Source organism: Calypte anna, chromosome 9 (genome assembly GCF_003957555.1).
Source record: "Calypte anna isolate BGI_N300 chromosome 9, bCalAnn1_v1.p, whole genome shotgun sequence".
Taxonomy (NCBI): Eukaryota; Metazoa; Chordata; class Aves; order Apodiformes; family Trochilidae; genus Calypte; species Calypte anna.
Window position 1 is genome coordinate 25,157,184 of NC_044255.1, and position 25,980 is coordinate 25,183,163.

Genomic DNA, 25,980 nt, shown 5'->3' on the forward strand with positions numbered 1-25,980 from the left:
AAAACAAAAACCTGAAAAGAACCAAAAAAGTGTCTCCAAAAATAAATACATCTAGCATTCTTTGTAAGTAACCGGACCTAAAAAGCACCAAATTCATAAAATCTGCAATAACATTCTTTAAATAGGCTCACAAGTCCATATATTTAAATCCAGTTAAACACAAAAAAAAAACCCCAACCCCCTCCCCCAGCCCCCCACCTTGTTACATATTCACATCAACTGCAGCTCAGAAAAATAATATTGAAATAATAAGAGAAGAAAACTAAAGCCTGCTTCTAGCAACAAGTAGTGCATTGACAGGTGAAGTTCTGCTCCTCAGTGCAAACGTGGCCTGGCCTCTGCCTCCTGCTGCAGCTCAGAAGTGTGGGGGGTGCCCGTACTGGTTCACCCCTGCCTGGGGCTGGGTGCCTGGGGGGTAAAGCAGAGGGGAGAGTTTGTGCCTTCTGACAGCTCTACAGAAACACAGAGCACACCTGGGTTTCCTGCAGCAGTAGCAAAAAACAGTCAAAATGTTCCCTTCCACACCTCTACAGCACCAGGAGGGACATGCTCAGGGACTCTGCCTGCTGTAGGGCCATAGATGTGAGGGAAGAACAATAGAATAATTAGGGTTGGAAGGGACCTCTAAAGGTCATCCAGTCCTGCAGTAAGCGGGGACACAACATGAGCATGGAGAAAACGTGCAGCAAGTTGTGATGGGGTCACCATCCAGTGCCTGGGCTTCTCTGGAGCCCAGCAGAGGCACTGGCACCACAATTTGGGTATTACAGGGGGATGGGGCTCCAGCTGCCAGCAGGTACATCACTTGCAGGTATGATCAGCAGCATCCAAACAGGCAGCACCCCTCAGGCAGAGAAACTCCTGTCCCAGTATCCACGTACTGGTGTAGAGCTTACTTACTGGAGAGCTGCTTCTGGAGCTGCCTGACCAGCGCTGCCGTCTGCTGCTGCTGCTGTGTCTGCTGCAAGCCTGGCCTGGGGAACTGCAAAAGGAAGAGGAAAAAGAACTCACAGGACTTTGTTCTCTGCACTCCCTGGAACCTCACACATGTCCAGGTGTGGTGCAGGTAGTGCATGTGTCCCCAGAGACAAGGGACAGAGTCACTCCCTGTTTTTCCACCTCTGGAGAGGCCACTCATCACCCTGCAAGTCACCCAAGCAGCTCTCCTGGCTGCACTGCTCAAAAAGGCAAATCAAAACCACAAATCAAAACTAGCAGCCCTTTTAGAATTTTTAAACACTTACATGTGGTTGAAGCCAAAAGAAGCTTTGTGAAAAATTCCCACAATTTCCCTTCTCATCAGATTTGGTGAAGTTACATGTGCCTCTGATTAAGTGATTTCTTGTGCTTTGGCTCAGGGATACAGAATAGACCTGGCCAGTTGGAGAACCTGCTGTGCTGAGTAACCCCAGAGCTGTCCCGAGTAACCCCAGAGCTGTCCCACTCTCTAATACCATGACACACACCACAGAAACACCCGTGCTCTGTTTCAGAAAAACTTCTACAGTTCTACTCCCTTCTACTGAAGGGAGCTTCAGTCTTTTACAAGACTTCAGCATCTTTTCCCTTTCTGAAACCAAATCCTTGACTCCAGACACATTGTGTAACCCCTGGCTCGCAGTCCTACAGCCCTGCTGAGGCTGGGCAGGAGCATGAACCACTGCAGGGCTCTGCAGGGCACTGCACAGGGAGCTCTGCTGCACCCCAGGTGGGGAGAGGAGCCTGCAGCTGGGCAGGTGCTCACTCCCCGGGGCAGCTTCTCACATCCAGTTTGCTCAAGAGATAAAAGCTATTGAGGAAAAAACCCCAAATGGATGAAAATGACCTGTCAATAGCCATCAGATAAACACCCTTCATTTTTCTTTACTCTTGCATCAACAAATTGCAAGATTTTCTCTGTCAGATCACACTGATAAATGCTTTCACCCTGGGAAGGCAGCCATTCCAGTAATACTCCATCTCCATTTTTCTACAGCAAATTTCTTCTATTTACCCTCACTTACCCTAAATGTATCTGGAGACCTGCCCAAATATGGGAAACAAGCATCACAACATTGTAGATCCAGCAGATGGGTCCATTAAAATTAGTTGGTAGTGACAGTGATTTGGTGGAATCCTACATTAGAACAGGCTGACCTTCAGCATAAAGGAACACCTCCAAAACAATTTTGTTTGCACTGCTGACTTCACACAGCTCTGTTTTGTGACTAATGATTTAATTTATAAGGATCTTCAAACAAAAAACCCAAAACCTTTTCCCCAGCCTGTTAGCAATACAGCCTAAAAATCAAAGGCCCAAAGCCACGAACAGCCACCCTCCAGCATCCCTCTCCATCAGTGACATCCCCCCCATCACTGCCCTCACCCCTTCCCAAAAACTCAGGCAGTCACCTCTGCTTACCAAGGGCTGCTGGGGTTGCACGGGCTGGAGACCAAGTGCCTGCTGCTGCCCCAGCTGCTGCTGCTGCATTGAGACAAAATCAGGAAAATAATTCCAACCCTCGAAGGGCCACCAGAAGGATATCAATGTAATATACTTCCCCTGTGCCAAGCCCCACGTATTTACTTGATAAACTGATACTTACCCCCAAACTAAAAATATCTCATCAAATCAGAAGATAGGGAAAGGCCAGAGAAGCAGCAAGCCCTTCAGTTTAATTGCAGTACATGTTATGAGGCCAGACAGGGCAGGAAACCACTGCTTTGGCCTCCGCACATGCAGCTAGGCTGGTCTCAAGTTCACCCTCTCCAGAGGTGTTCTACAATCTTGCAAAATGGAAGTACTGAATTTCACATGTATGTCCATACGGAAGCCCCACGTGAACAATGAATTCTGGCACCTGAGTGAAGGCATTCTGGGTTGATAGCACCAGGTTTGGAGATGAGTACCCCCCTCACCTACACACCTTCCTGCAGGGAATGCCCCAGCCTCTCCAGACACCCTCACCTGGAGGAGCCTCTGCTGCCTCAGCTGCTGCTGCCTCTGTCTGAGGGGCTCCTGGGCCACTGAGCCCAGCGTGGGGTGAGGACCTGAGGCTGATGTGCTCTCCAGTCCCTCCCCAGCCAGGGAGTTGGGCTGCAAAGGCTGATGGCTCAGTCTGAGTGGGGAAAAAAGAGTGGATTAGACTTTGTTTATAGAAAGAGCAGAAGTCAGGAGCACTCAATAAGCTGCAACATAAGGCTGCCAGATTCAAAAGATGTTACGTTTTAAGCGTGGTTTTTAGGGGTCACTCTACTGAACACATCTGTTTGAAGTGGAAATTAAAAGTGGCAATGTTTCTGAGTTAGGAGCAGAGTTGGACTAGGCTAGGTTAAAAAAAAATTAATCCAATACTGTCACTAGAAGCTCCAGTTTTCCACTGGGGTCACTATGCAACAATCCTTTCTATAGATTCCTTTCCTGATTCATCTTTTCAGTACCCACAACCCCCTCCCATTTCCCACATGCACTGCAGCCCCACTGCACTTCCCAAACCAAGTCAGTCTACTGTAGTCTACTCAAGCCCCAGAAAAATTCATTTGTCTGCTGCTAAATTAAATTACCAAGCTAGCCTGGTGTTTTCTTGACTACAGACTCTTTGGTAAACCCAGAATATTTATTGTCTAATACCACACAAGTGTTTACAGAATACAGACACAATATCTGCGTGTGCAGTGAAATAAGATCCAACAGTTGCCTTTAGAGGAATTTTTATGTTCTGAACCCACAGGACAACTGGGCTACAACATGTGCCAAGATCAACTTAAAATAAAAATTAAATGAGGGAAAAAATGGGGGAAATTGGAGAGAGAAATGCACATTTGTTGCTAATTAGACCCAGCATTAACCTCCTTTTTGATTAATACACTGTACTTTAAATAAAGCTTTAGACCTCTGCACAAAGCTGCCACGAAGCCCACCCCATTCCCAGCCCGTTGGACGGGGGTCTCACCTCTGAGTGCCCTGGGGGGGCTGCAGGTAGGCAGTGGGGGGTTGTGGGGGGGGCCCCCCAGGCTGTTGGTGCATCTGCTGCAGCTGCTCCATCAGTGCAGGGCTGGGGTACCCCTGGGGGGGCACCACCCCCCCCCCAGCTGGCTGCTGTGTGCTGTACAGGGTGTATCCATGGGGCACATGCTGCAGAGGGCAGAGAGCAGTCACTCCATCAGCCAGGAAAGAAAGGTGGGCTCCACCAGGGCAGGGCAGGGAGGCACAGAGCTGACCCCAGACCCCAACTGGGGTCCCCCCCGGGCTGCACCCCTTCTCTGGGGGCTCAGGCAGCTGCAATGGGGAGGAACCTGGTCTAGTGGAAAGTATCCTGGCCCATGGTGGGGTGGTTAGTACTAGATGATCTTTCAGGTCTCTTCCAACCCAAAGCATTCAACGATTCTATGACATGGAGCAGGAGGGGCTCACACAGGGCTCTGCTCCAAGTTCCACCTCACCCTTTTCTTTGTGTCTACCCCAAAACCCCAAAGAGCAGAATGACCATGGCATAGTAACCAAGTACTGGTACCACTGTCTCACCAAAAACTAGTCACACCTCAGGCTTAAGGCTGGACTTGCCTTTACCAGCAACAGCATTAGGAGAAACCAGGCAGTGACCACATTAAAACGCTTGCCAGCCTCAGGACCTGGAGACCACGAGGTCCTGGCAGGAGGACACATCCTCACCCCAACTAACAGAGCAGGTCCCAAGCATGAAGGATGGGGCTGGGGGTGAAGGAGCTGGGTTTGAAGGTGTTTGAGGCAGTACCTGTGCTTGCTGTACCCCTGGGTACTGCGGAAGCTGAGACCCAGGTCGAACTTGAGGAGAGAAAACAGCAGCTTGGTCCATTGGCTGGCCCTGAAAGACACACCACCCATCAGCCCCCACAGCCCAAACAAGTCCACTTCTGGACATAAACCCTACCAAGTTGTGTCCTAAAGAGTCACAGAGACTTGGCCATTTCCTTCAAGGCAGATGCTCAGTGCCAAATATTGAACAGTATTTACTCACAGGGAAGTGGAAGTGTTTGGTTCTTGACTCTCCTGTAACTGCAGCAGGGAAGGACCAGCCATTTTTCAAGAACAGAGGTCTTGCAGACATCCTATAAAATGGGGCTTTGCAAAGGATTAGGAAAAAAATATTCTGGCTGTCTTGAAGACAGTCCATTGGATTACAGAGGAAACTGAGAGTGAATGATAATCTCCAGTATCAACACACTGCTGATCTCTTCCTCAGGCTACCCAACTCCTAGCTGTCCCTCAGGTGAAGTAGGCAAAATGCTGAGCAGCAAGTTTTAGAATGACATACCAAACACCAGTATGATAAATGGGTAACATGAGCACCTCCAGCTCCCTCCAGTACAGCTTGGAAACTCAGAACTATGATCTGCAGACAGCCAAGTTCACTCAGCTCAAAGTGTTTGCTGCTTGTGCCCAATTAATGGCAAATCATTTAAAGATTTCAGCTGTAACTGGTTTAATGTGTTCTGAAGCACCAGGAAAGAGAGGGGGGGAAAAAAAGTTGCCTTTAATTTCAGGACTGGCAATGAGAACTTGCCAAGGACACAGCCCAGTCTCTGCATGTCCTGTGTGACAGGGACACTGCTCAGCTGCACTTCTGAACACTCTTGGAGCTCAGCAGCAGACATGAGCTGGGAGCAGTGATGCTCCTGCCCTGCAGCTGCCCAGCTCACCACAAAAACAAACAAAAACCCTGAGTCCTGCTACAAAGCTTTTCCCGTTTTCATCAGGATATCCCTACAGAGATGCATTATTGGTTAGGGCTAAAAGTGACTGTGATAACACACTGCAAGAAGCAATGCTACAAGTAGGTGGAAAAGAAAAATCTCACATGGGAGAAAATACCGTGGCACCACTGGGACTCTCCATCTGCTCCCTCTATGGGATACAAAATAGGGTGATCTGACATGCTAACAGGAGAGACTGCACACATGTAAAATATGGACAATGGGGGGAGCAGAAAAGCCTTTTCAAAAACACATTTTGCTTTGCCTTTCCAATTAGTACTTTTAACAGCTTTTTTTAACAGTTCCTCCAAGACAGCTGCTGGGCAAAAGTTCCACAACCTGACTCTGAAACAGCTTTTTTAGTGAATAACTGGAAGGCACCAGCCATGCTGAGATGGACATGGGATCAGACACACCTTGCAGCTGCTCTCATTGTTCACAGCCAGAAACACAACACAAGAGGAAAGAAAAAAAATTATCAGTGATGAAGTTACTGGAAATTTTTGTAAGAAAAGAAATATTCTATGTGTGCAAGTGTATTCACAGCCTTCCCACATGCAGCCCCTGGGTGAGAGGAGTGCCAAAGCAGATCATTCTCATCAAAAGCAAAGTGTGCAGAGTGTGTTCTGAAAGAAATGCATGTTTGTGCAGAAAGAAAAACAAAGAGAAGTTCATGGTCTCAGAGTGGTTACCATTATGTTGTCAAAGCCATCCTGAAGGGACACACCAGTGCTACAGACATCCTAAAGGAAAAGGACAGGCAAGAAAACAGCAAACAGTGCTAAGAATTAGGCTTGGCTTGTTAGTGGAGCAGAGCTCACCTCTATGTACTAAAGAACACTGGTGTTTAGGAACACTAACAAGCTCCTTTTTGGTGGATCTCATGATAATGAATCTCTGTATTTTTATGAAATGTATGGACAGAAACATGCAAAGGGCTCTATACCAGCCACAGTGGGGACCTAACTGGGAAAGCGGGGCTGGGTTTGGATGGGGCTGGGTTGACTTGGTTTACATCAGTTTAACTTCTACTGACTTACTGCTGAAAGAAAAACCTGGCTGACAGGGAGCTGCTGGCTGACAAGGATGAGCTGAAACAGGGACCTGACCCTACCCTGCTGAACTCTACTGCAGCTTTCACACCATACTAGTTTGGTCCCAGTTTTACCAAGAAGTTCATCACAGACACCTTCCCAATCCTATTTAGGCATGAATTCATGCTGTCATGACAAGTTTACTCTCTGTAAACTTGACAGTTTGTCCATTCAGATCACAGCTTGCTCCTAATGCCTCAGATCCCGTCCTTGACTGAAACCAAAGGGGAAGGGCAACATCTTTTGTCCTCCAAATGTGGCAGTGTTAAACAACAGCATTTCTTAAATGTGAGAATAAGGTGTAACTTTAGCTCTTCAATCATTACTTTATGATCCACCTAATCATAGGCAGTGACCACTGTTTGCTCACCCAGGGCTCCTACTTAAGCCTGGACTCAGTCACAGGCACTGAAAGCCAGCTGGACCAGCACTCAGTGAGATGGTGCCCAAAGCCTGCTGCCCACTGGTAGCTGGGTGGAACACAGCACCAGGCACCTCCCCTACCAAAGCCTCTGCCACACAACAGGGAACAAGAATACCCCCAAGCAGCAGAGGCAAAACCTGATTTTATGAAACTCAGGGAAAACAGAAGGGGCTGAGAGGCTAGAGGGCAAATGAAGTTTAAAAGCAGATGGCCCTGCTTGAGCAGTACGTGGGGAATTACTGCAGCTTTACTGGGCAAGCAAAATCCCTGTGTTTGCTCCTCTTCAGACCGGGGGGGTTTGGACAAACCTGCTGGAGAGCCCGTGCCTGTGCCTGCTGCCTGTGGAGCCGCTGCTGCTGCTGCTCTTGCTGCAGGAGCTTCATCTGGAGCATCTGCTGCTGGGGTGGGAGGGGGTGCAGGGCAGGGGGCTGCAGCAGGCTGCCAGAGCGGCGTTGCAGCATGCTGGACAGGGCTTGCTTCGTGTTGGCTGGGACAAAGGAGCCTGTCGGGTCCAGCCGGGAGCCACCTGAAACCCACCCAAAACACAGATGTGTCCCCTGCCTCCCACCAAGCTGCCCTCTGCACAGGCAGACAGAGAACTGTGTTAAACCAGACTACTGACAATTTAAATAACAATTAAATGGGCAAAATAACTTTGAAGACTACCACGAGGTGTGACGAGGCTACGGGCTGTTGCATGCTCTGTGTCACATAAAATGTCTGACTACCACTAATGAGCAGAATTTGCATATCAGATCAAAGGCATGATATGAACATCTTATGATGATAAGACAGCTTGATAATGCAATGGCAGTAATTTATGCACTCTATGCTCTTTGATAAAAATCCTGTATCTGCATGTCAGACCGTGGAAGGTAATCTTACACATTTCTTTTTAGACCTTTTCACCACTGTCTGGCATATTCTGAAGAGCTCCACACACTTAAAATACAGACATACTTGTAACTGGAGCTTCAGAAAATATACCTAACTTTTATGACTGGAACCAGACTTTCTAAACTTCTCCAGCATAATCGCCAAGCAGGACACAACAGTATTTCTCAAAACACCACAAACTGCTGCCCTCTAGAGTAAGTACAACACTGATGTCAAACTGTGTACATCAGAACTGGAAGAAGTAAAACAAAAAATTAAGCACATACCACAAATGCTGGGGGAAAAGTGAGCCCATGGATTTATTTATTCTACCTAGAAGTTAAATTAGCCAGCATGGCTCTTGCTATGAATCAGAGAAGCAATAAACCCCAACACGTACCTGGGGGCAGGGGTGGGTTCTGCAGGAAGAAGCCGGGGGGCTGCGGGGTCCCCAGGAGGCTGTAACCCCAGAGGGCAGGGGGAGGATGGTGCATCAGGTGAGAGGAGAGTGGGGAGTAAGTGGGAGGCACTCTGTACAAGTTATTCTGTGGATATTCCTGAAAACACACAGTAAAAGTGGACATTATTGACATTCATACCCTACTAACTCATAAATAATGACAACTTTCCTACTGAATTATTAAAGGACAGAGACAGCTCCCATTGTTGTTTGCAATGCTGTAAAAAACAGAGGAAGCTCAGGCTGCCCACAGGTAATTAACACTAACAACTTCTAGACACACTATCCATTTTTACTTTATTAGCAAGTTTCCTCTGCAGGCTGTAATTCCGTACAGCACAAGAACAGTTTACTGTATCAGGATATAAGTAACAAGAGGAACTTAACAGAAACATCAAAAAGGCCAGAATATTATTTTAAATTACAGCTATTAAACCACAAACATTGGCAAACCAGCTGGATGCTGACAGAACACTGTCACATCCACAATATGCAGCAGAGGATGGGAACAGCAGAATTGCTGCTACAGTAAATGCACATTGTTATTGTCTGGTGCCAGGCATGGTTTCCAAGCCCTTGCTCCAAATGAGCCTTCAGCCTGGGAATCCACATCTCAAGACACATTAAAGCCAGAAGGGAAAGTGTCTCAGAAACCAGAACAAACTGCACAGTAACCAGCTCCTTTCAAACTGGGTTCCATCTGAACCAACCTGTGTGCTCGCAGCATCATCTGAACTGGAGGAATTTTAGCAATGGATACAAAGAATTAGAGCTGTACTTCACCCCAAGCAAGAGAAAGCAGATACAGAACCTGAGTAATATTTAGCATGATCCAGGTTAGCATATTTGAAGCTGCACACAAGGTGGCAAGCACAGCACACTCCTCTGCACTGAGCTCTACTGGATAGAAATCCAGGCTCCTCCTGACCATCTCCATTCACTCCCTGCACTAGCACCCACTCTTCCAGGTGCAGAACAATTTCTGAAGGTACCTGAAACAGCCCCATTCACCATCAGATGCTGCAGGGAGGTGTCTCCAGCTCTGCCTGGGGCACCAACTACTTACATCAGCCCTTGAGCTTGACTTTGACTTTCGCTTCCTGCCCTTTGTCTTCTTCTCATCCTCCGTGGCAAGTTTTCCCTGATCTGAGAGCTCTCCTGACTTTCTTTCTGGCTCCTGAGAGACTGGTGTGGTGGGCTCTTCCTCCTCCTCCTCTGGAGGAAGGGGCAAGGGCTCGAGGTAGTAACTCCGTGGCTTGGGTTTGGTGTGAGTGTGGTACAGGAGGAGATGCTGCTGCTCCTCGTATTTTATCACTTTCCTGTCGACACGAACTGTACCAAACCATGCCCAGGAGAGAGGAGCAGGATTTTTGTGACCTTCAAATAAATCCCAAGGGGACACCTTTTGTTTGGTTGAAACCTGAAGACCCTATTTCAGAATAAAAGCAAAGTTAGTATACTAAGAAGGCTGAACACCAGAGCAGACTCCTTGTTTTTGTACATCACTATCTGAGCCAGGAAAAGACAGCAAGGAATTTCCCCCCAAAAAAGATGTACCAAATGCACAGTGGTGGGATTTTAACCTCTCCCCAAGGCTGCCCTAGATAAAAACAATTATATTTTTAGTACTATTTGCTTATAGCTATGCTAAAAATCTCAAGTCAAATCCATCATATTTTGGAGGAAAAGTCGAGTAGAGGGTAAATTTGCTAAAAGTTTACATATTCAAACCACAAAAAACACAAAATAAAAAGCTCTACACTTCTCTTTTAAATAAATTTACTTATAAAAATTACACATCCCTTCATATACCCAAAAGCTTCAAAACAAGTGACATGCTTCCTCCTCCTGCCTTTTTCCTCTGTCTTTAGTAAGCAGGATCTTGTTCCCAGCAAGCAACGGGCCTAAAGGTTCCCAGGTCAGAGGAGCTCTCCAATGCAGGATTCTGCATGGAAAGCAGATGCTTTTGTCAGAGCTTCTGCTGTTCAACTCCATGCCAAAAGTAATTTCCTTTTTGGTGACTTTTGTGGAATTGGCTGACACCAGTCAAGAGTCTGTGCTGTGAAACTGAGCAAGCTGGTGCCAGCTCTGATGGCACGAGGAGCTCCAGACTGACCATGGACACTGGGCATGCAGCAAACACAGTGACTGAGCCCCAGACAGATCAGAGTGAGAGGTCACCCACACTCCTGAATTTGTTCCACTGCCATAAAACTGTTTCCATTTAATCTGTAAGTCTACCTGCAGCTCTGACACTACCTGCAAGGCCCAGAGCAAGGTGTGGGAGGCAGGAGGGGCTCCCTGCTGCAGGCTGCTGGTGCTGGTGCCTGGTCCAAGTCCCCAGAGGGTGCTGGAACCCCTTCAGCTGGGGTTGCACAGCTCCAACCCACCCCAGCTTCCACACCTGCCCAAGGCTGCTCACACAGATCATGCAAACAACAACTGCACAAGAATCTTCTGAGCAGAAATACATCTGCTACCAAAAAACAGTTTGCCATTTGCAACCGGTTTTGAAGGTACCCACTGGAGAAGCCCAGCAGTCCTCACCTTGGGCATCCCCTCACAGAAAGCCTCTACCTGTTCACAAGAGGCTGCAGTGCTGTGGCTGTAGCTTCAGGAGTGAGTGAGAGCAGGTCAGGAAGCTGATGTGCAGCCCAGCACTGCTGTGACACTGCAGACAAACAGAGGCACTGGGCTCGCTGTGCCTGCTCGCTGGAATTCCATCTGCCTCAAACACCACGGAAAAGCTGAGATAAGAGCAAACATTTACTCTTGCCTGTTTCTTATCAATGGAGTCAAATCCTGCAATTTTGTTCCCCTTGGTGTCAATCAAGGATCCCATTGGCTCACAAGCAATAATGTCACAGGTCTGCTTTGGCAGAGGCAGCAGCTGGCGCACCCTGTCAATGCTGGCTGAGCGCTTGTCCCCCAGCTCCTTCTAGAGAACAAACACACTGGTCAGCCCAACACAGCAGGAGGGAAAAAGGAAGAGAGACATTGCACTGCTTTCACTATTAGAAAATGTCCAGTTTCTGGATTAATCGTTTCCTTGTACGTTTACTAAATTTAAACAAATGGCTTTGCCAGGTTTTTTCTGTTTTCTTTTAAGAATGGAAATTATCTTTTCAGCTCTTGTTTAGACAGAATGTGGAAAACATGTAATACCCATTTAGAGTCTCGAACAGAAGTAGCTTACAAGGCCCCTAATTTTAATTTAATATCAAGAAAATATTAGAAGTCTGTCCTCTCATTCATCCATTCCTGTAATTTCATTTTCTTCTCTTCTCTTCTTCCTTGGTATCACCAGTTCTCTTTCAGTCTCTCCTGTTTTCCCAGGAAGCCTTCCCAGGCAGTAGAAATGACAGGACTGAAAGAGGAGCACAGAATGTGATTCAAAAGAAACACTGAACGTGAAGGAAGATCACACTTACTTTTAGTTTCTTCACTAAATTCATGTAAGCCCTTTTGTTCTCCTCAGGCCCTCCCTGGGAAGCGCTGGAGAGGTCGGAGGCCAGCGTCCCGTTGATGAGGACACCCAGCATATCCAGCACGGTTGTGAACAGCTCACTGGGGGGAAAGACAAGTGTTACCCTGAGGAACGATGCCTGCCAAGAGACCAGATGTGCACAGCAAGGGCCAGGAACACACTCTTGGGCCAGGGCTCCCTGCACACACACACACACCTCTCCCAGCACACGCGTGCGGGTGGACTCACACACAAAGGGCACCACAAACCCCAGCTCGGAGGCACAGACAGCACACACTGCTAGCAGTCATTAGGAGTTATGGAAAGAGCTCAGGCACGTGCTTGTTAAAGAAGAGTGGCATTTGTGGCTTCAGAGCTCTGCAAACCAGAGGAGCTGCCAGCCCAGCGCTGAGCACGAGAATGGTGCTCGGGCAGTGACAGGATAATAGTGAGAAAAGTTAACAACATCCATGCAAGCTAAATGCACTAAGGACATGAATTAGCCCATTTAAATGGCAGGGACGTACTTGTTGGTCTGCATATCAACAGTTCCTGAAGTGATGATCTGGAGGAGCAGCAGTGCCCAGTCTGTGGTCCACTGGGTGCTCCTCTGCACGGTGTCAAACATGCCCCCCACCTGCAGGACAGCACACGGATGGCAGGGGCTGCATTCCCCCTGCCCTGACACACACATTGCCTGGGACACAACTGCCACCCAGGCCCACCAGCTCCTGCTTGACAGTGCCATCTCAAAAGGATGACTCCACATTACTCTTCCTGCCCACCCCATGCTCCTAGCACGAAGCTTCTCCCAAGAAGGAACTGCATGAAGGGCTTCAAGCTTACTCCAGAGTTGTGTCTCGCTCAGTAAATAGAGGCTGTTTCAGTTCTCAGTACCTGCTTTTAGCTCATAAACATTGCCAGCTTTGCACAAGAAGATTCCTCCTTGAACTCCATATGTGGTTTATGGTTTACAAAAGGATAAAATCTTGCTGTTGCAATGATAAACCAAATGTTTCCCATATCGAGAGCTTCCCAACCCACAACAAAGTGCACGTCCCCACGCAGCTCAGAGGCGACCGCAGCTCCACTGCCAGTGCAGTCACAGCAGCCCCAAAGCCAGTGACAGCTGGCTCAGGTCCTGCTGGCCTGGACCAGGGACAGCATCAGGCTGTGGTTATCATTTTCATAACAGCAGAAAAACCACATAAGTCTTTCTTACCAAGTTAAGACGAAGTTGTAGGGCTTCGTGCATCATTTGCCTGGCTCTAACATCATCCTGGTACCGTTCTTCCCTCCAGTTACTAAGGATCTAAGAAAAAGCATTTGAATAAATCTGTTTTCTTCCTGTAAAGAAATGTCCTCCCTTGGGAGTTGAAGTATTTGTGATCACTATCTATAAGGAATCACAAAGGCTTGTTAACCTTTTTATAATCATGCCTGTTTAAGGCTTGGAACAGATTAAGCAAACTAGTGGGGAAATACATTGATGTGAACAGAGATGATAATCTGCCATCAATTGCATGACTAGGCCTGCCTGTTGTAGCAAAAACACAATAAGCAGCTTTGCTATGTACCCATTAAAAACTACTGTTTGAAACACTACTTAACTGTTCACCACCAGTAAGTAACTAGAATTCCTGTGCTGGATGAAGCTTCCCAACAGGATCTGGTGGGATCTCTGGGTGAGAAATGACCAGGATGTGAGGGCACTGGGAGAACCCATCCAGCAAAAGGAAAGCCCAACTGACAGTGACATCGGGATAAAACATATCAAAGGAAGGAATTTAACTGGGATGTGGACCCACAACACAGCCTGGACCTGGGCTGAGAGGCAGCATGAGAAAACATCAGGCCCACAGGTATCAGCTTCCACTGCCACAGTAATGCACAGAAACTAGAGGCAGAAGATGGAAACATGCACCCACTACACCAGGCACTCTGTATCCTTGCTTTAAGGACAGTCTTAAGGGGCTGGCATGGGCCAGAGCAAGACCCAGAGGGGAGCAGAATCAGCAGAAGCTGTGAGTGAGCACAGGGGATCCAAAGGAAGAGCTGTAGGCAATGGGCTGTTTGGGACTAGCAATATTGTGGGGTTTTTAACATGGAAACTTTTTTATTTGTCCAACTGGAGAATATGAAGGGCTTTCCTAGAGAAGAAAAGTTTCAAATATGTAAAAACTTTTCATGATGAAGCTGAAGACTGAGAAAATTGTTCCTCTCAGGACAAACATTTTTTCCTGTTTCTTCTGGAAAGAACTGAAAACAAACTCATTTGTTTCTCTCTAACAATATCTTAGAAAGCATATTTTAAACATTTAGAAAACAATTTTTAGAAAAAAAAACATGTATTCCCTCTCAAATAGGAACAAACACCTCCTCATCCTCCCTTCCCTGGACTGATCCTTTTGGCATGCCCTTGCACTGCCATTTTCCTGATTCTATACCATCACACACACACATAAAACTGATGACACATAAAACATCTAACAAAGGGTGCCCATGGTTATGTGCTTGTTTTACCTGATTGACTTGATTCTGCAGTGATGTTAGAAGCCCTTCCCGTTGCTCATCCTGGCCCTTAAGGCAAGTCAGCACCAATGAAAGGAAAGGCTGCTGACTCAAGAGAGACATGCTTTAAGAGAGGCAAACACAGAAGTCAATTAGGAAAGTCCTTTTCATTCTGCTCATCCTCACTCCCTACCTTGTTTTGTCTACTTTTTTTCCAGGAAGTGGCACTGCCTGCCTATGAGTCTCCTTTTACTAAAACTTCTGTTTTAGTAAATTAAAGCCCTGGTAGGGAAATGGGAACATGCACACAGGAGGCAGAGCACCAGCCAGCATAAATACACAGATTATCTGTGTCATTACTGCTCCAGGCATGGAATGACCAGGACCTACAGGGACACTTGAAGGCCTGACTCAGAAACAGAGCATTTTGATTAACCAGGGATATAATTTTAATGGAGATTAGGCAGCTGAAGTTTCTAATCCATATTAGTGGTTTGAAGCCAATCCCAAATTTTGCCTTCCAGCACTGATGAGGATGACAGCCACCAGGATTACAGGAGAAACCTGTAGCTGGTTGCAGATGTGCCATACCAGTGCAAAGGCTTTCAGATTACTGACATTTTTTTTTTTTTTTTTTTTTTTTTTTATATTAAGGTGTATCCATCTTAAACATAACATGAAGAAGAAACACACAAAGAAATGGCCAGGTGAAGGAGGAGAGCCCAGCACTGCAGCAAGTAGCAGGCATGCTGCAACTGTGATGGAAAGAAAAGAAAAAGAAATCTAATCTGAAAGGGAAAATATGATAGGTGGAAGTATTGGTCCCCACCCAGGGAAGGGGAACTGCCCTGGACAGCACAGAGGATGACCAACATGATAACACACACTGCCACCACCTCAGGACAAGGCACTGATGGTGAGGCCATATACAACAATCAAATACCACAAGCCTTTGAGAAGTGCTTTGTTTTCCCAAACTGTGCTGTGGAAGAGTTCACAAAAAGAAAGATGGTTGGTATGTGAAGTGCAGAGACCCTGTTGTGTACTGTATTAAAAGGAATTCCTATCCTAACTGTAACAAAGCACAAAAAAATGACAGACTGAGAGAGACTATTGTACTAAAGGAAAATCAATAACCATTAAGCCATTAAAATTCTCACACCTTGGGAGAGTTAAGAGATTCCTAACAGGAATTAAGTGACATGACAACTAGGGGATCCTAATGGTTGGAAAAGTTCTGCTTTTTCTACTGCCATAGAAGGTAAGATAAAACAAGTGCTCTAACTGGTCCTGAAATCTCTAACATTTCCTGTCACCAAGCTGCAGAACAGCCACTGGAAGATGTGTTACAAAGCTTTCTCATGTCTTCTTCTGCAGACAGTGATATTTCTTCAGACCAAATGAAACCTGAACCCTGTATGAAGTTTTTGCTTCAGAAAAGTGAAGCCAAGATCCAGCCCTCAGCAGACAACTCCTCCAAAAACCCCTCTCAGGTCTGCCTGCAGGGACATCCCAAGCTCATACCTTTTTTGTTTCTGTCTGTCTCTTTCCTTCTTAGAAGATGACCCCAGATGCTGACCTTTCTCCAGCTCCTCTCCTGCAGCTTTCAAGACCCTACCTTGCACAGAGGTGGGCAGCTTTGCAATCAGGGGAGCCACCAGCCACACTCCTCGCCGCTCAGAGGAACTGGAAGTACAACAAACTTATTTCAGCCTAAATATCCACTTAGCTTTGCAACCAGTATCAGCTGCTGTAAAACTGAACTGCTTTAACTAAAGCTGTTGACACAATGCATCTGGAATAACTGCTGTGGACTGAGCAGTCACAGTGGTGTCCCTGCCCATGCAGGGGGGGTTGGAACTGGGTGATCTTTAAGGCCCCTTCCAACCCAAACCATTCTATGATTCTATGATTTCTGTTTCCCAGAAAAATTCAAGAGTAGCAATTATATTTATTGCTAAATGAAACAAACAGAAATAACCTTCAGACAACTCATTTCTGCACATTCCTCTTTCAAGTGAAAAAAAAAATAAAATTCAGGCAATCTACACATAATTAAGCGTCACAGAGGCTAAAATAATTAAAAAGGTGCTGCAAAAAATACCTTAGGAATGCCTTTTTACCATTCTGTCTTGTATTACTTGTGTCAGCATTTCCAACAGAGTTTGGATTGAAGAGGCCTATACCAGAGTTAGAAGAGTTATTGTTTAGATCAGCGGATTGCTGAAACACCTCTATTGTCGCCTTTGCAATATTATCCAACAAGCTGTTCATTTCAGCCACAGACCCAGAACCCTACAGTAAAACATAAGTAAACTAGCACATTCGTGGTATGTTTGCTCACCGACTACGTTAAAATTTAACATACTTTTTTTTTTTTTTTTCAGTAAATATTTAGGTAAGGAAGTTTGAAAGCAAATACTCACGGGCTCCTTCAGGCACTGCTTGATCATCAGCTGCAGCTCCAACCAGGACTGACGGAGAGTCCACTGATCCAAGTTCTAGGTAAGAATCCACATTACAAACACAACTGTCAACACTTCACAGGTCTGCAGAGGACAGTAAGCTCATAACTGAAAACATTACATGCAAAAGCCTCTCTTTTAAGCAGACCATCTCTGTCACTCTTTTGATAGTCTAATGGCATGCCAAAATATCAGAGCTACTAAAGAATGTGTATTAACTTTCACATATTCACAGCCATCGTTGTTACTCAGCACTTTTAACCATGCAGCTTTTTGGAATAAAGTTCTAACTCTCTGCAAAATCTGAGTTTAGTTAAATGTGAACACAGAAAATGGACTTCAGCCTTTCCTTAGTAATTACATTAACCCATGGCTCTGCTGTCCCAGTGGACTTGTTTGTATTTAGCACGAGCCCATTGAGACCTGATTAAAGTGATGCAGAAGCTGAAGTGAGTATTTTGCAGGGCTCTGATCCCTATTTGTCCTGGCACAGATACTTCTGCCTTGATTCTTCACAAAGCAATTCAAAGAAAAACCATTTTGTGGGTTAAGAAATGAGGTGTCCCCATTGCAGGATGCCAGCACACCCTGGGTCTCCCCCTGCAGTACCTGCAGTATGCGCTTGATGTGCTGCCTCTGAGGGTTCTCACCCTCCGTGCACTCTGTAACACCATGAGGATAACAGATAAGTTGGAGGAGTGTCTGTGCTTGCTTGTTCGAAAGAACAGGATCCAAAATAAGATCTTTGTCTGTGCACAGCCGCTCAGGTTCCTTCAAACAGTGCTCTCCAATCCATTCCTGCAAGTAATCAAACAGAGTCATGAGACAGTTTCAAGGAAATACTACCCTTTGGTAAACTAGACAGAAAAGGGATTTTTTTCCATATTGAAAATTTGAAGTGAACTATGGTTGATGCAACACGTGAGATCAGAAATGTCTTCTGTCCCTCAGTACCACCTGAAAGTGTCAGACTGCACTGCAGGACAAACAATGCCACTGCAGAAGCAGACAGCTACCAGTCCTACTGTCTCCTCAAAGTGCTTGAGATTCAGGGAAGAAAATCATCTCCATTCTGGTAAGGTGGAGGGAGGTGCTAGCAACTAACTAAAGCTATTTCCCTCCCCAGTAACATACTACTCGGTGCATAAGTTGTCAGAAACAGGACTCCCAGACAGAACTGAGACACTGAGTTGATTTCAGCAGTCACTTTGCACCACAATGTGTGTGACTCAAATAAAATACCATGGTTTCTCCAAATGCAGAGCGAGGTCAGTGTTACAGATTACCTGCTGGCAAATGGTCCTGAGCACGTATCTGGCATACTCGCTCAGACTGGCGGTTTCTATGGAAACAGCTTTTCCACAGGACTTCAAAGTGTGAGAGGAACCCCAGACCCCATCCTCACTGAGCTCATCTAACAAGCCTCTCATCTGGAAGTCTTCACCCTTCAAGGAGCTGTTGATGTTGTTGCTGCCAATTTCAGCATCTCCTGCAGAGCAGAAGCAGAGAAGCATTGGGGTGAACCCGTGGCCCAGACCCATCCCCAGGGACATCTCTGGGGACACACAGCTGGGGAGGAGGCACACAGCCCCGGGAGCAGCACTCAGAACACCAGAACATCACTGGCTCAGAGCACTGGCCCCTTGCTTCACTTTGCATTGCATCTTTTTAACAGGTATTGCAGAAGTAAAATAAAAAAATTATACAACTGAAACACAAATAAAGACACTGTGTGCTTGACAGGAGAGGGTCTGTGAGTGTGTGCAATTGCTCTGGCAGATAAGAAGGGTTGGGTTACTTGCTCTTCTCAGATGTCTCCTTCTGAGGCTTCTCTCCTACTCTGATTTATTAACACTCCACAGATCTAAGAGACAAGTTGTGAGCAGTGACCCCCTGGCCAACCTTACCATGAACTTCCCAGGAAGAGAGACTGACCTTCCTGGGAATGTGCAGAGCAGGCAGAGGGAGCCTGGCCAGCACTGGTGAGCCCTGCAAGGCACCAGCACAGCTCTACAGCCCAAAGCCAGCTGGGGAAGCAAGGAAAAATACTTTGGACACAATGCAAAAAAATTCAGTCCTGTATCAGTTGATGTTTTTTGTGTTTATGGTCCTGAAACTTTGGACAAGGGAGAAGATGGGACTGCAGTTGTGTGGCAGTGGGGAGAACAGCCCAAAACACTGCAGCAACAACAGCCCAGAGGCTGCAAGGCTGCCCAGGGGTGTGGGGGATGTCAGCCTGCACCAGAGACAGAGCCCAGGCCCCTCTCAGCAGAAACTCCTCCTCACCCCCTGATGCAGCACACAGGACATCCCTTAGGAAACCCCCTGGTTTACTATCCAGCTCAACAACCAAGGTGAAGCTGCCCCTTCAAGCACAGGTTCCCAGCACAGTTCCTGGTTACACACACACCAGCACTGCCCAAATCTACAGCTACCAGCAAAATATTTCAAACTACTGCACCAAGCCTTTCAGCACCTCATCACTGGGCTGCTACACGTTCACACAAACACTTCAAACACTGTGTGTGGGTCCTCCCATGCACTCAACTTCTCCTACCCCTGTTTCTGTGTTCCCCCCACTGCTTTACCCTGGACACAGAGAATGAGGCTGTGACACAGAGTGAGTGCTAAGAAACAGCCAAGACCTGTGCCCTCCTGCTCTGTGCTGCATTAGAGTGACTCCTACATGAGCAGCATACAATCCTCTTTGTAACAAGGCTGGACTTGTATTTAACAGCTTCTCAGAGCCACAGCCACACAGGGTGCCAACTAGAGACATCTCCAGATACACCACTTCAGGTAGAGGAGGAGATGTGCTGCAACACAGGCACAAATAAACTGTGTGCCTGGATCTTCCTTCAAGCCACTTGGCATCATCATGTCCCTTGTGAAAAAACAAGTGTCCACACTACCCACCACTAATGAAGAAAAGCAGAAAATCTCAGCACTCTGAGTAGGAAGAGAATGAAGAGAATGACCTAAATGCAGTTCAAACTCACCCAAATCCATGAGCCCATCCCATAGCTATGCCTCTAATATCTTTCCCAATACAGTCACATCATGAAAGATCATTAAAGGGTTTTAAGACAGTTCTGAGGCACTGGCCAAAAAAGGCAAACAGAGGTATAAGCAGCTGGGGATATACCCAGATGTGAGTATGCCCACATCTGGAAAACCTTGCTTGTTTAGCTTACTTAGCTCCAAAAATACCCAACAGCAGTGGTAACAAGAGCCTGAACTGAACTTGAGCCAAACCAAAGCTCTTGGGCAGTTATTTGTTTGGGAGAACAAGACACTCATCTCTCAAGGACTGCTGCTGAGCAGGGATTCTTCTGTAACTTCCACAGTGACAGACACACATGAGTTGTGGCAAAACATGGAAAAAGGAGGGAAAAGTCACCCGAGACCATATTTCCTCTCTACAGTTGAGAGAGAGTGAGATTTGAAACGTCCTGAGGGCTGCTGGTGGGAGCAGGGGTCAGCAAGGGAAAGCAGCACATCTGCTTTAAGCCTCCTCAGCTGGGGCTGACTCACTAGGGAAAAATTCTGCCTCTTGACCCCTGGGGGGAACATGCTACCCAGGCACAGCCAGCAGCCCCATTTTTCTCCTGTCATCAGGTTTTTCCTTTCCCAGGAGCATTCCCAGGGAAGTGAAGTAGCACGGTCTGGTTTTTTGCCCAAACAACAAAACAGAAACATCACACATGACTCTGCACAATCTTACCAAGCATCAGAATTGCTTTTAAGACTGCAAACACAGCTCCCACTTCTATACTGTTGTGAGCAGCAGCCAAGAGGTGACGGTCACAAGAAGAACGAATTCCAGGAAAGAATTTCCCTATGGAAAGAAGAGTAAATCCTGTAGGAAATTGTTTTTATGTAGAAAGTTTATTTACTAGCTAAAATTTCCTTTGACAAAATCCTTTTCATCTAGAATAGCTACAGCAGTACAACAACTGGAGGGAGAACAGCATCTTCTGAAGCTGAAGACCAACAGGTAAGCCATTAAGATCACTGGGGATACATGGCTATGATGTATTAATATCAAGGTAATCTCTGATCACTTCAATAGAAAAAGGAGCCTGACATTTCACTGTGCCCATGTAAACACCAAATTTAATCACAAGGAGACCCTGAAATGGATTTTGGTTTTGATTTCTCTGGTTCAGGAAATCACTTCCCTCTTCTACTCATTTTAACAAACGAGACTTAACATAAATGCCTGGGCTCCAGTGAAGCCTGATGCTGCAGCTCAGGAGCAGGCTGCAGAAAGAGGCAGTGAGAGCTTTTTCTAACCTCAAGGACAAGACAAACAGCCTGAAAACCAGGAGGGAGGGAGAAAGGAAGGACAGATCTTCTGAGGCAGTTAACTGAGCCATGTGTAAGCAAAGACAGCAACACAGTCACATTTTGTTTGATTTGTGGAGTTCAGACATGACTTTTCCTATCAATTCAAATCTGCTTTTATTTCTAGGGAAGCCTAGGACCATATAAAACTTTTCTGTTACTCAGTATTCTTCATAGCTCATACTTTTTTTTGCTCAAATATGCAACAAAGGTCACACAGTTCTGGTGAAAAAAGGGAAATTAATATTATTTTTAGATGGAAGAATATGACACCACTTCAGAGCTGAAAAAATTTTTTCTTTCAATTTCACTTTCCCATAGATATAGTCTTGTAATCAAATTTGCTGAAACATTTTTAAGTCAAAATACAGGATATTTCCAGGCTTTTAATTGTTAGGTGCTTGTTCCTTGCCCTTTTCCTTCCTCTTTTGGTCTGCGGCAAGCACACACAGGTCAGACCACAGAATGTTCAAATTTAAAAGGAAAGAGAACTACACTACTGTATTCCGAGATCTAATTTCCTCAAGTTTCTTCTGCTGGACTAGAGGCTTTCTTATACATTTCATTTCTATTTCCATATAAAGCTACCAAGGTGCAGGATGTGTATCCCAGGCACTGGGAGCTGAGCCACTGCAGGAGCTGCCCCTGCCCTGCCAGCTCCTCGCAGGAGGGAAGGTGCAAACTGTGTCACGTCCCACAGACCCAGGTGGATCAGTCCCAGGAATGTTTCAGTGGAATTCCAAAACAAAACAAGAACTCCCAGGACAGAGCAGTTCTGAATTCATACTGCTTTGCTGAAGCATACACAGATGCTGAGCTAACACTTAATTTGCCTTTTTACTGCGTAAAATGCTCATGTGGCTGAGGTTTATGTCAACATTATACCACCTCTGGGTGGCCAGGTGTGGGTAAGGGGTAAGTCTCAGCAAACTTACACAGTTTTATATCCATATCAAAGGTTTGCCACACAAGCAAGCATAGCACATATCAACCAGGCTGTCATTTCTTCTTGCACCATGGATACCCTCAGACATGAAGTCTGAAGCCATCAGAAGCCACCTGGTCTCACTTTTTGGTATGAAAGGACCACACAGCAGAACTCACCTGCTCCCTGGGGAAAGAGGCAGACCTGGGGTGTCCTGAAGAGGTGCAGGAGCAGCCGACAGGTCATCCTTGCCCCAGGCTCAGCATCGGGGTCTCCACAGGCTGTGGGAATGGGATGTGGACATGAGGCATCTGCCCAGGACACCACAAGTCCCAGTGGCAGGCCTGGAAATGTTCTACCTCACAGCCACGCTTCAAGTGGGAATAAAGCAATTTCATCAACAGCAATCAGCACTTATGGCCTTGAGTCATTAACAACAGGGAAGAATAGTACAATTTTTGGTAAGCAGGAGACCTAATTAAGGGCAGAAGAAAACACAGGGTTAAAATGGCTTTTGCCAGAGATCAGAAACACAAATGCAAAGAAACATGCAAATGTGCAGTGGCTGACGGAGAGGACCACAGCAGCAGCACTGCAGGGCTGGAGGAGAAGACACTGAGGTGAGGGACAGCAGGCTGAGGGCAGAGGGAAAGGCACCCCCTGAGCAGAGCTGGCAGAGGTCTGAGCAGAGCAGAAGGGAGCTGTGAGCAGGGGAGGTGCCCAGCAGAAGGGCAGAGGCACTGTCAGGATCTGACACCCTGCTCATGTCTGGGCTCTCTGACCTCACCCAAGGCACCAGCTCAGGCAACGGAGACATCTCAACAAATCTTAAGCTTCCATTTTAAGTTTTTGTGTGGGTATTTTCTTACCTGCTGCAAGAAGGGAAGGCAGTGCCACGTGCTGAACCACATCCTCCAGGGAAAAGCACTGCCGGGCAATCAGGATAGCAATGAAAGTGGCCAGAGAGTCGTGGAAGGACAGGTCACTCACCTGGAAGGAAACACAGAGCCAGGCTTCACACCACAGAGCACACACAGCTCTGGCCATGACTACTGTGGAATTAACTGTAAGAATACATGGTAAAATGTTTATACATAAGCATTTGTCTCTAAATCCTGATGCATTTCTCAAATACTTTATGGCAAATGCTTATAGCTTTTAATTTTAACAAACACCTACTTCAAACATCACAAATTCTGAAATTAAAAAAAAAATCTTGTAAAAGCTTGAGATTTTTTTTCCATTCTATAAAAACTGATAATACCAATACTCATTCCTTAGCCTCAGGACTTCTGAGAATACATCCCAGGGCACAGGGTTTCAATCTGTTCCTAAATGCACATGTAATCATACTGTAGGTAAATTTATTGAATTAGATACTGGATAATACCAGTCACGGTAACCCTGCTGACTAGAACAGGACTACATAACCTACACCAGATGAATAAGGCACAGCAAGCTGTACCACCCCTCCTACAATCTAAGAGCCAGCAATAAAACAGGATCTTTAAAACAGAGATAGTTATTTGCACATCCAAAGGCATTTTAGAAAAAGTTTCTGTACATGCCTGCTCCTTTTCTAAGAGTACTTCTGATATTTCCTATCATTCTATAACAACAAAATTTACAAAAGAAAACCATAAGCACTGCTCAAAATCTACGTTAACCCCAAAGAGGGTAAATAATAAAAGAATAAAAATCAATCAGAAATCTCATCAAACACCTTGAAAACTCAAATGGACACAGGGCTCCATTTGTGCTCAGCATCTCACATTGAATGGAAATCTTACCATGCCTCTAAGTTCACCCCGAGAAAATAGGTTTACCAGGTACTTCAGAAGATACTGAACTTACATCCACACTGCAGAGCAGATCATTGAAACCCCAGACATGATTTGAAGAGCAGCAGAGAGCTTTTACGACCCCCAACCACTCTGAGCTGAGCACCGTGCAGCACGCAGTCAGCTCTGCACAGAGGTTTGCCATGTCATTAATCCTAGGAGAGAAGAGGAGAACTAACACTGAAGCAAGATATTTTGTAAAAACGTGAATATTTAGGTAAAAGCAGATCAGTGCTTGGCAGAAGGACTGGTGTTTCCCTACTTAAGCTGGGGGTTTGTGTCCAAACATGAGTATGGCACTGTACACATAAGTTGGTGTTCAGATGAGTGATTTGGTGTGTGATTCAGACTTACCTAACACATTAAAAGCCAGCACACTTGACTCATCACCCCAGTGCAAGTTATTTTTTCTCTGTTCCACAGTGAAACTCGTTTGGCCACATTTAGCTGTTCCCCTTTGTTGCTCTTACAAAACTGCTTCCTCTCAGCTGCTCTGTTCTGCCCAGGACACCCCACTTTCAGAGGATGGTTTGGGTTGGAAGGGACCTTAAAGATCATCCAGTTGCAACCCCTGCCATGCCCAGGGACACCTCCCACAGCCCAGGGGGCTCCAAGCCCCATCCAACCTGAACACTGCCAGGGATGGGGCAGCCACAGCTTCTGGGGCAACCTGGGCACCCAGGGGCTCAGCACCCTCACACTGAAGAATTTCTTCCTAACATCTCAGTCTTCCTTCCTTTAGGTTGAGACCCTTCCCCCTCATCCTACCACTCCAGGCCCTTGTCCCAAGTCCCTCCCCAGCTTTCCTGGAGCCCCTTCAGGCACTGGAAGGTGCTCTAAGGTCCACTGAGAGTCTTCCCTGGGCTGAACAACCCCAACTCCCTCAGCCCTTCCTCATAGCAGAAGTGTTCCAGGCTTCTGGTGATCTTCATGGTCTCCTCTGGACACTTTAGAGATGGCTTCGTGCTGGGGACAGGGAGGAGAACACAGGAACTGCACATATTTTAGGCAGGACTCAATCAGAAAACAAAAGGAAAAAAAATCCATGAACTGTCAGCAACCTTAAAAAGGCTGCCAGCTCCTCCTAACTATCAAACCCAAGAATTTATTAAAAACCTGACCAGACAGAACACCAGGTTCTTGGTGTTTAGATTGTGTAAGAGGAACCAAGGTGCAGGGACAGAGGTCAAGGCTGGATCCAAAGATCTGTGTCTGCATCACCCTGCACCACAGATGCTGCAGAGTGGGAAACCAGGGTCAGCCAGTGTCCATGCCACAGTGCTACATCTGCAGGAGAAGATCAAGTGTGCCTGGGAAAGAAAACAGACTGGCAGGGTAAAACCCTGAGACTGACACTGCTTCACTACAAAGGTACTTTATTATTCCTCTTGTCAGTACCCTGAGATCACCTACAAAGGTCTAACATGGGCATAAGACCCAAGAAGTGTCATGCTGGATCAGAGCAAATCTCCACCTGACCAGGACTCCTGCAGGACAGGACAGATGAACATCCCATCCTAAACTTAGTCACTGGAGATCAGCTGGAACTGTGCACTGTGAGGTCCAAGCTTCTCTTAAAATATAACTGGTAACACTTATAACTTCTATAGCTTTCATCCAATAAAGCTTCTAGTACTTTTAAAATTTTTTTTAAAATCTACATATTATCTATGAAGATGGGTTCTGTAAAGAGTAAACACGTTTAATAAATTAAACACCAATTGCATCAGAAGAAGGAAATGACCTAATGCAGAACCTTCCCTCATTTGCAGGATTCTAATGAGCAAAGATTGTGCTGAGCTGTTGTGTCAGCGTGGCACAGAAAGCTCTCTGGCTGTCCTGCAGTGAGTGCTGTCTGC

The 25,980-nt window shown here is 46.3% G+C and overlaps 1 protein-coding gene across 1 annotated transcript in view; it reads right to left on the bottom strand.

Moving 5' to 3' along the window:
* Positions 1 to 210: 210 nt before the first annotated feature.
* The window catches only part of MED12L (mediator complex subunit 12L), a 103,424-nt gene continuing 77,654 nt past the window's right edge, over positions 211 to 25,980 (bottom strand). The window contains exons 22-44 of the mRNA XM_030455917.1: positions 24,135 to 24,276; positions 23,150 to 23,270; positions 22,460 to 22,561; positions 20,733 to 20,846; positions 18,295 to 18,497; positions 17,618 to 17,806; positions 16,970 to 17,044; positions 16,648 to 16,838; positions 16,068 to 16,229; positions 14,556 to 14,667; positions 13,255 to 13,344; positions 12,560 to 12,669; positions 11,998 to 12,133; positions 11,343 to 11,504; positions 9,633 to 9,995; positions 8,507 to 8,663; positions 7,539 to 7,756; positions 4,734 to 4,823; positions 3,933 to 4,114; positions 2,948 to 3,098; positions 2,402 to 2,464; positions 901 to 982; positions 211 to 408 (exon numbers count right to left, since the gene is read on the bottom strand). Coding sequence (XP_030311777.1) covers positions 356 to 408; positions 901 to 982; positions 2,402 to 2,464; positions 2,948 to 3,098; positions 3,933 to 4,114; positions 4,734 to 4,823; positions 7,539 to 7,756; positions 8,507 to 8,663; positions 9,633 to 9,995; positions 11,343 to 11,504; positions 11,998 to 12,133; positions 12,560 to 12,669; positions 13,255 to 13,344; positions 14,556 to 14,667; positions 16,068 to 16,229; positions 16,648 to 16,838; positions 16,970 to 17,044; positions 17,618 to 17,806; positions 18,295 to 18,497; positions 20,733 to 20,846; positions 22,460 to 22,561; positions 23,150 to 23,270; positions 24,135 to 24,276 — 3,268 coding nt within the window. The 3' untranslated portion in view covers positions 211 to 355. The remainder of the gene's footprint in view (positions 409 to 900; positions 983 to 2,401; positions 2,465 to 2,947; positions 3,099 to 3,932; positions 4,115 to 4,733; positions 4,824 to 7,538; positions 7,757 to 8,506; positions 8,664 to 9,632; positions 9,996 to 11,342; positions 11,505 to 11,997; positions 12,134 to 12,559; positions 12,670 to 13,254; positions 13,345 to 14,555; positions 14,668 to 16,067; positions 16,230 to 16,647; positions 16,839 to 16,969; positions 17,045 to 17,617; positions 17,807 to 18,294; positions 18,498 to 20,732; positions 20,847 to 22,459; positions 22,562 to 23,149; positions 23,271 to 24,134; positions 24,277 to 25,980) is intronic.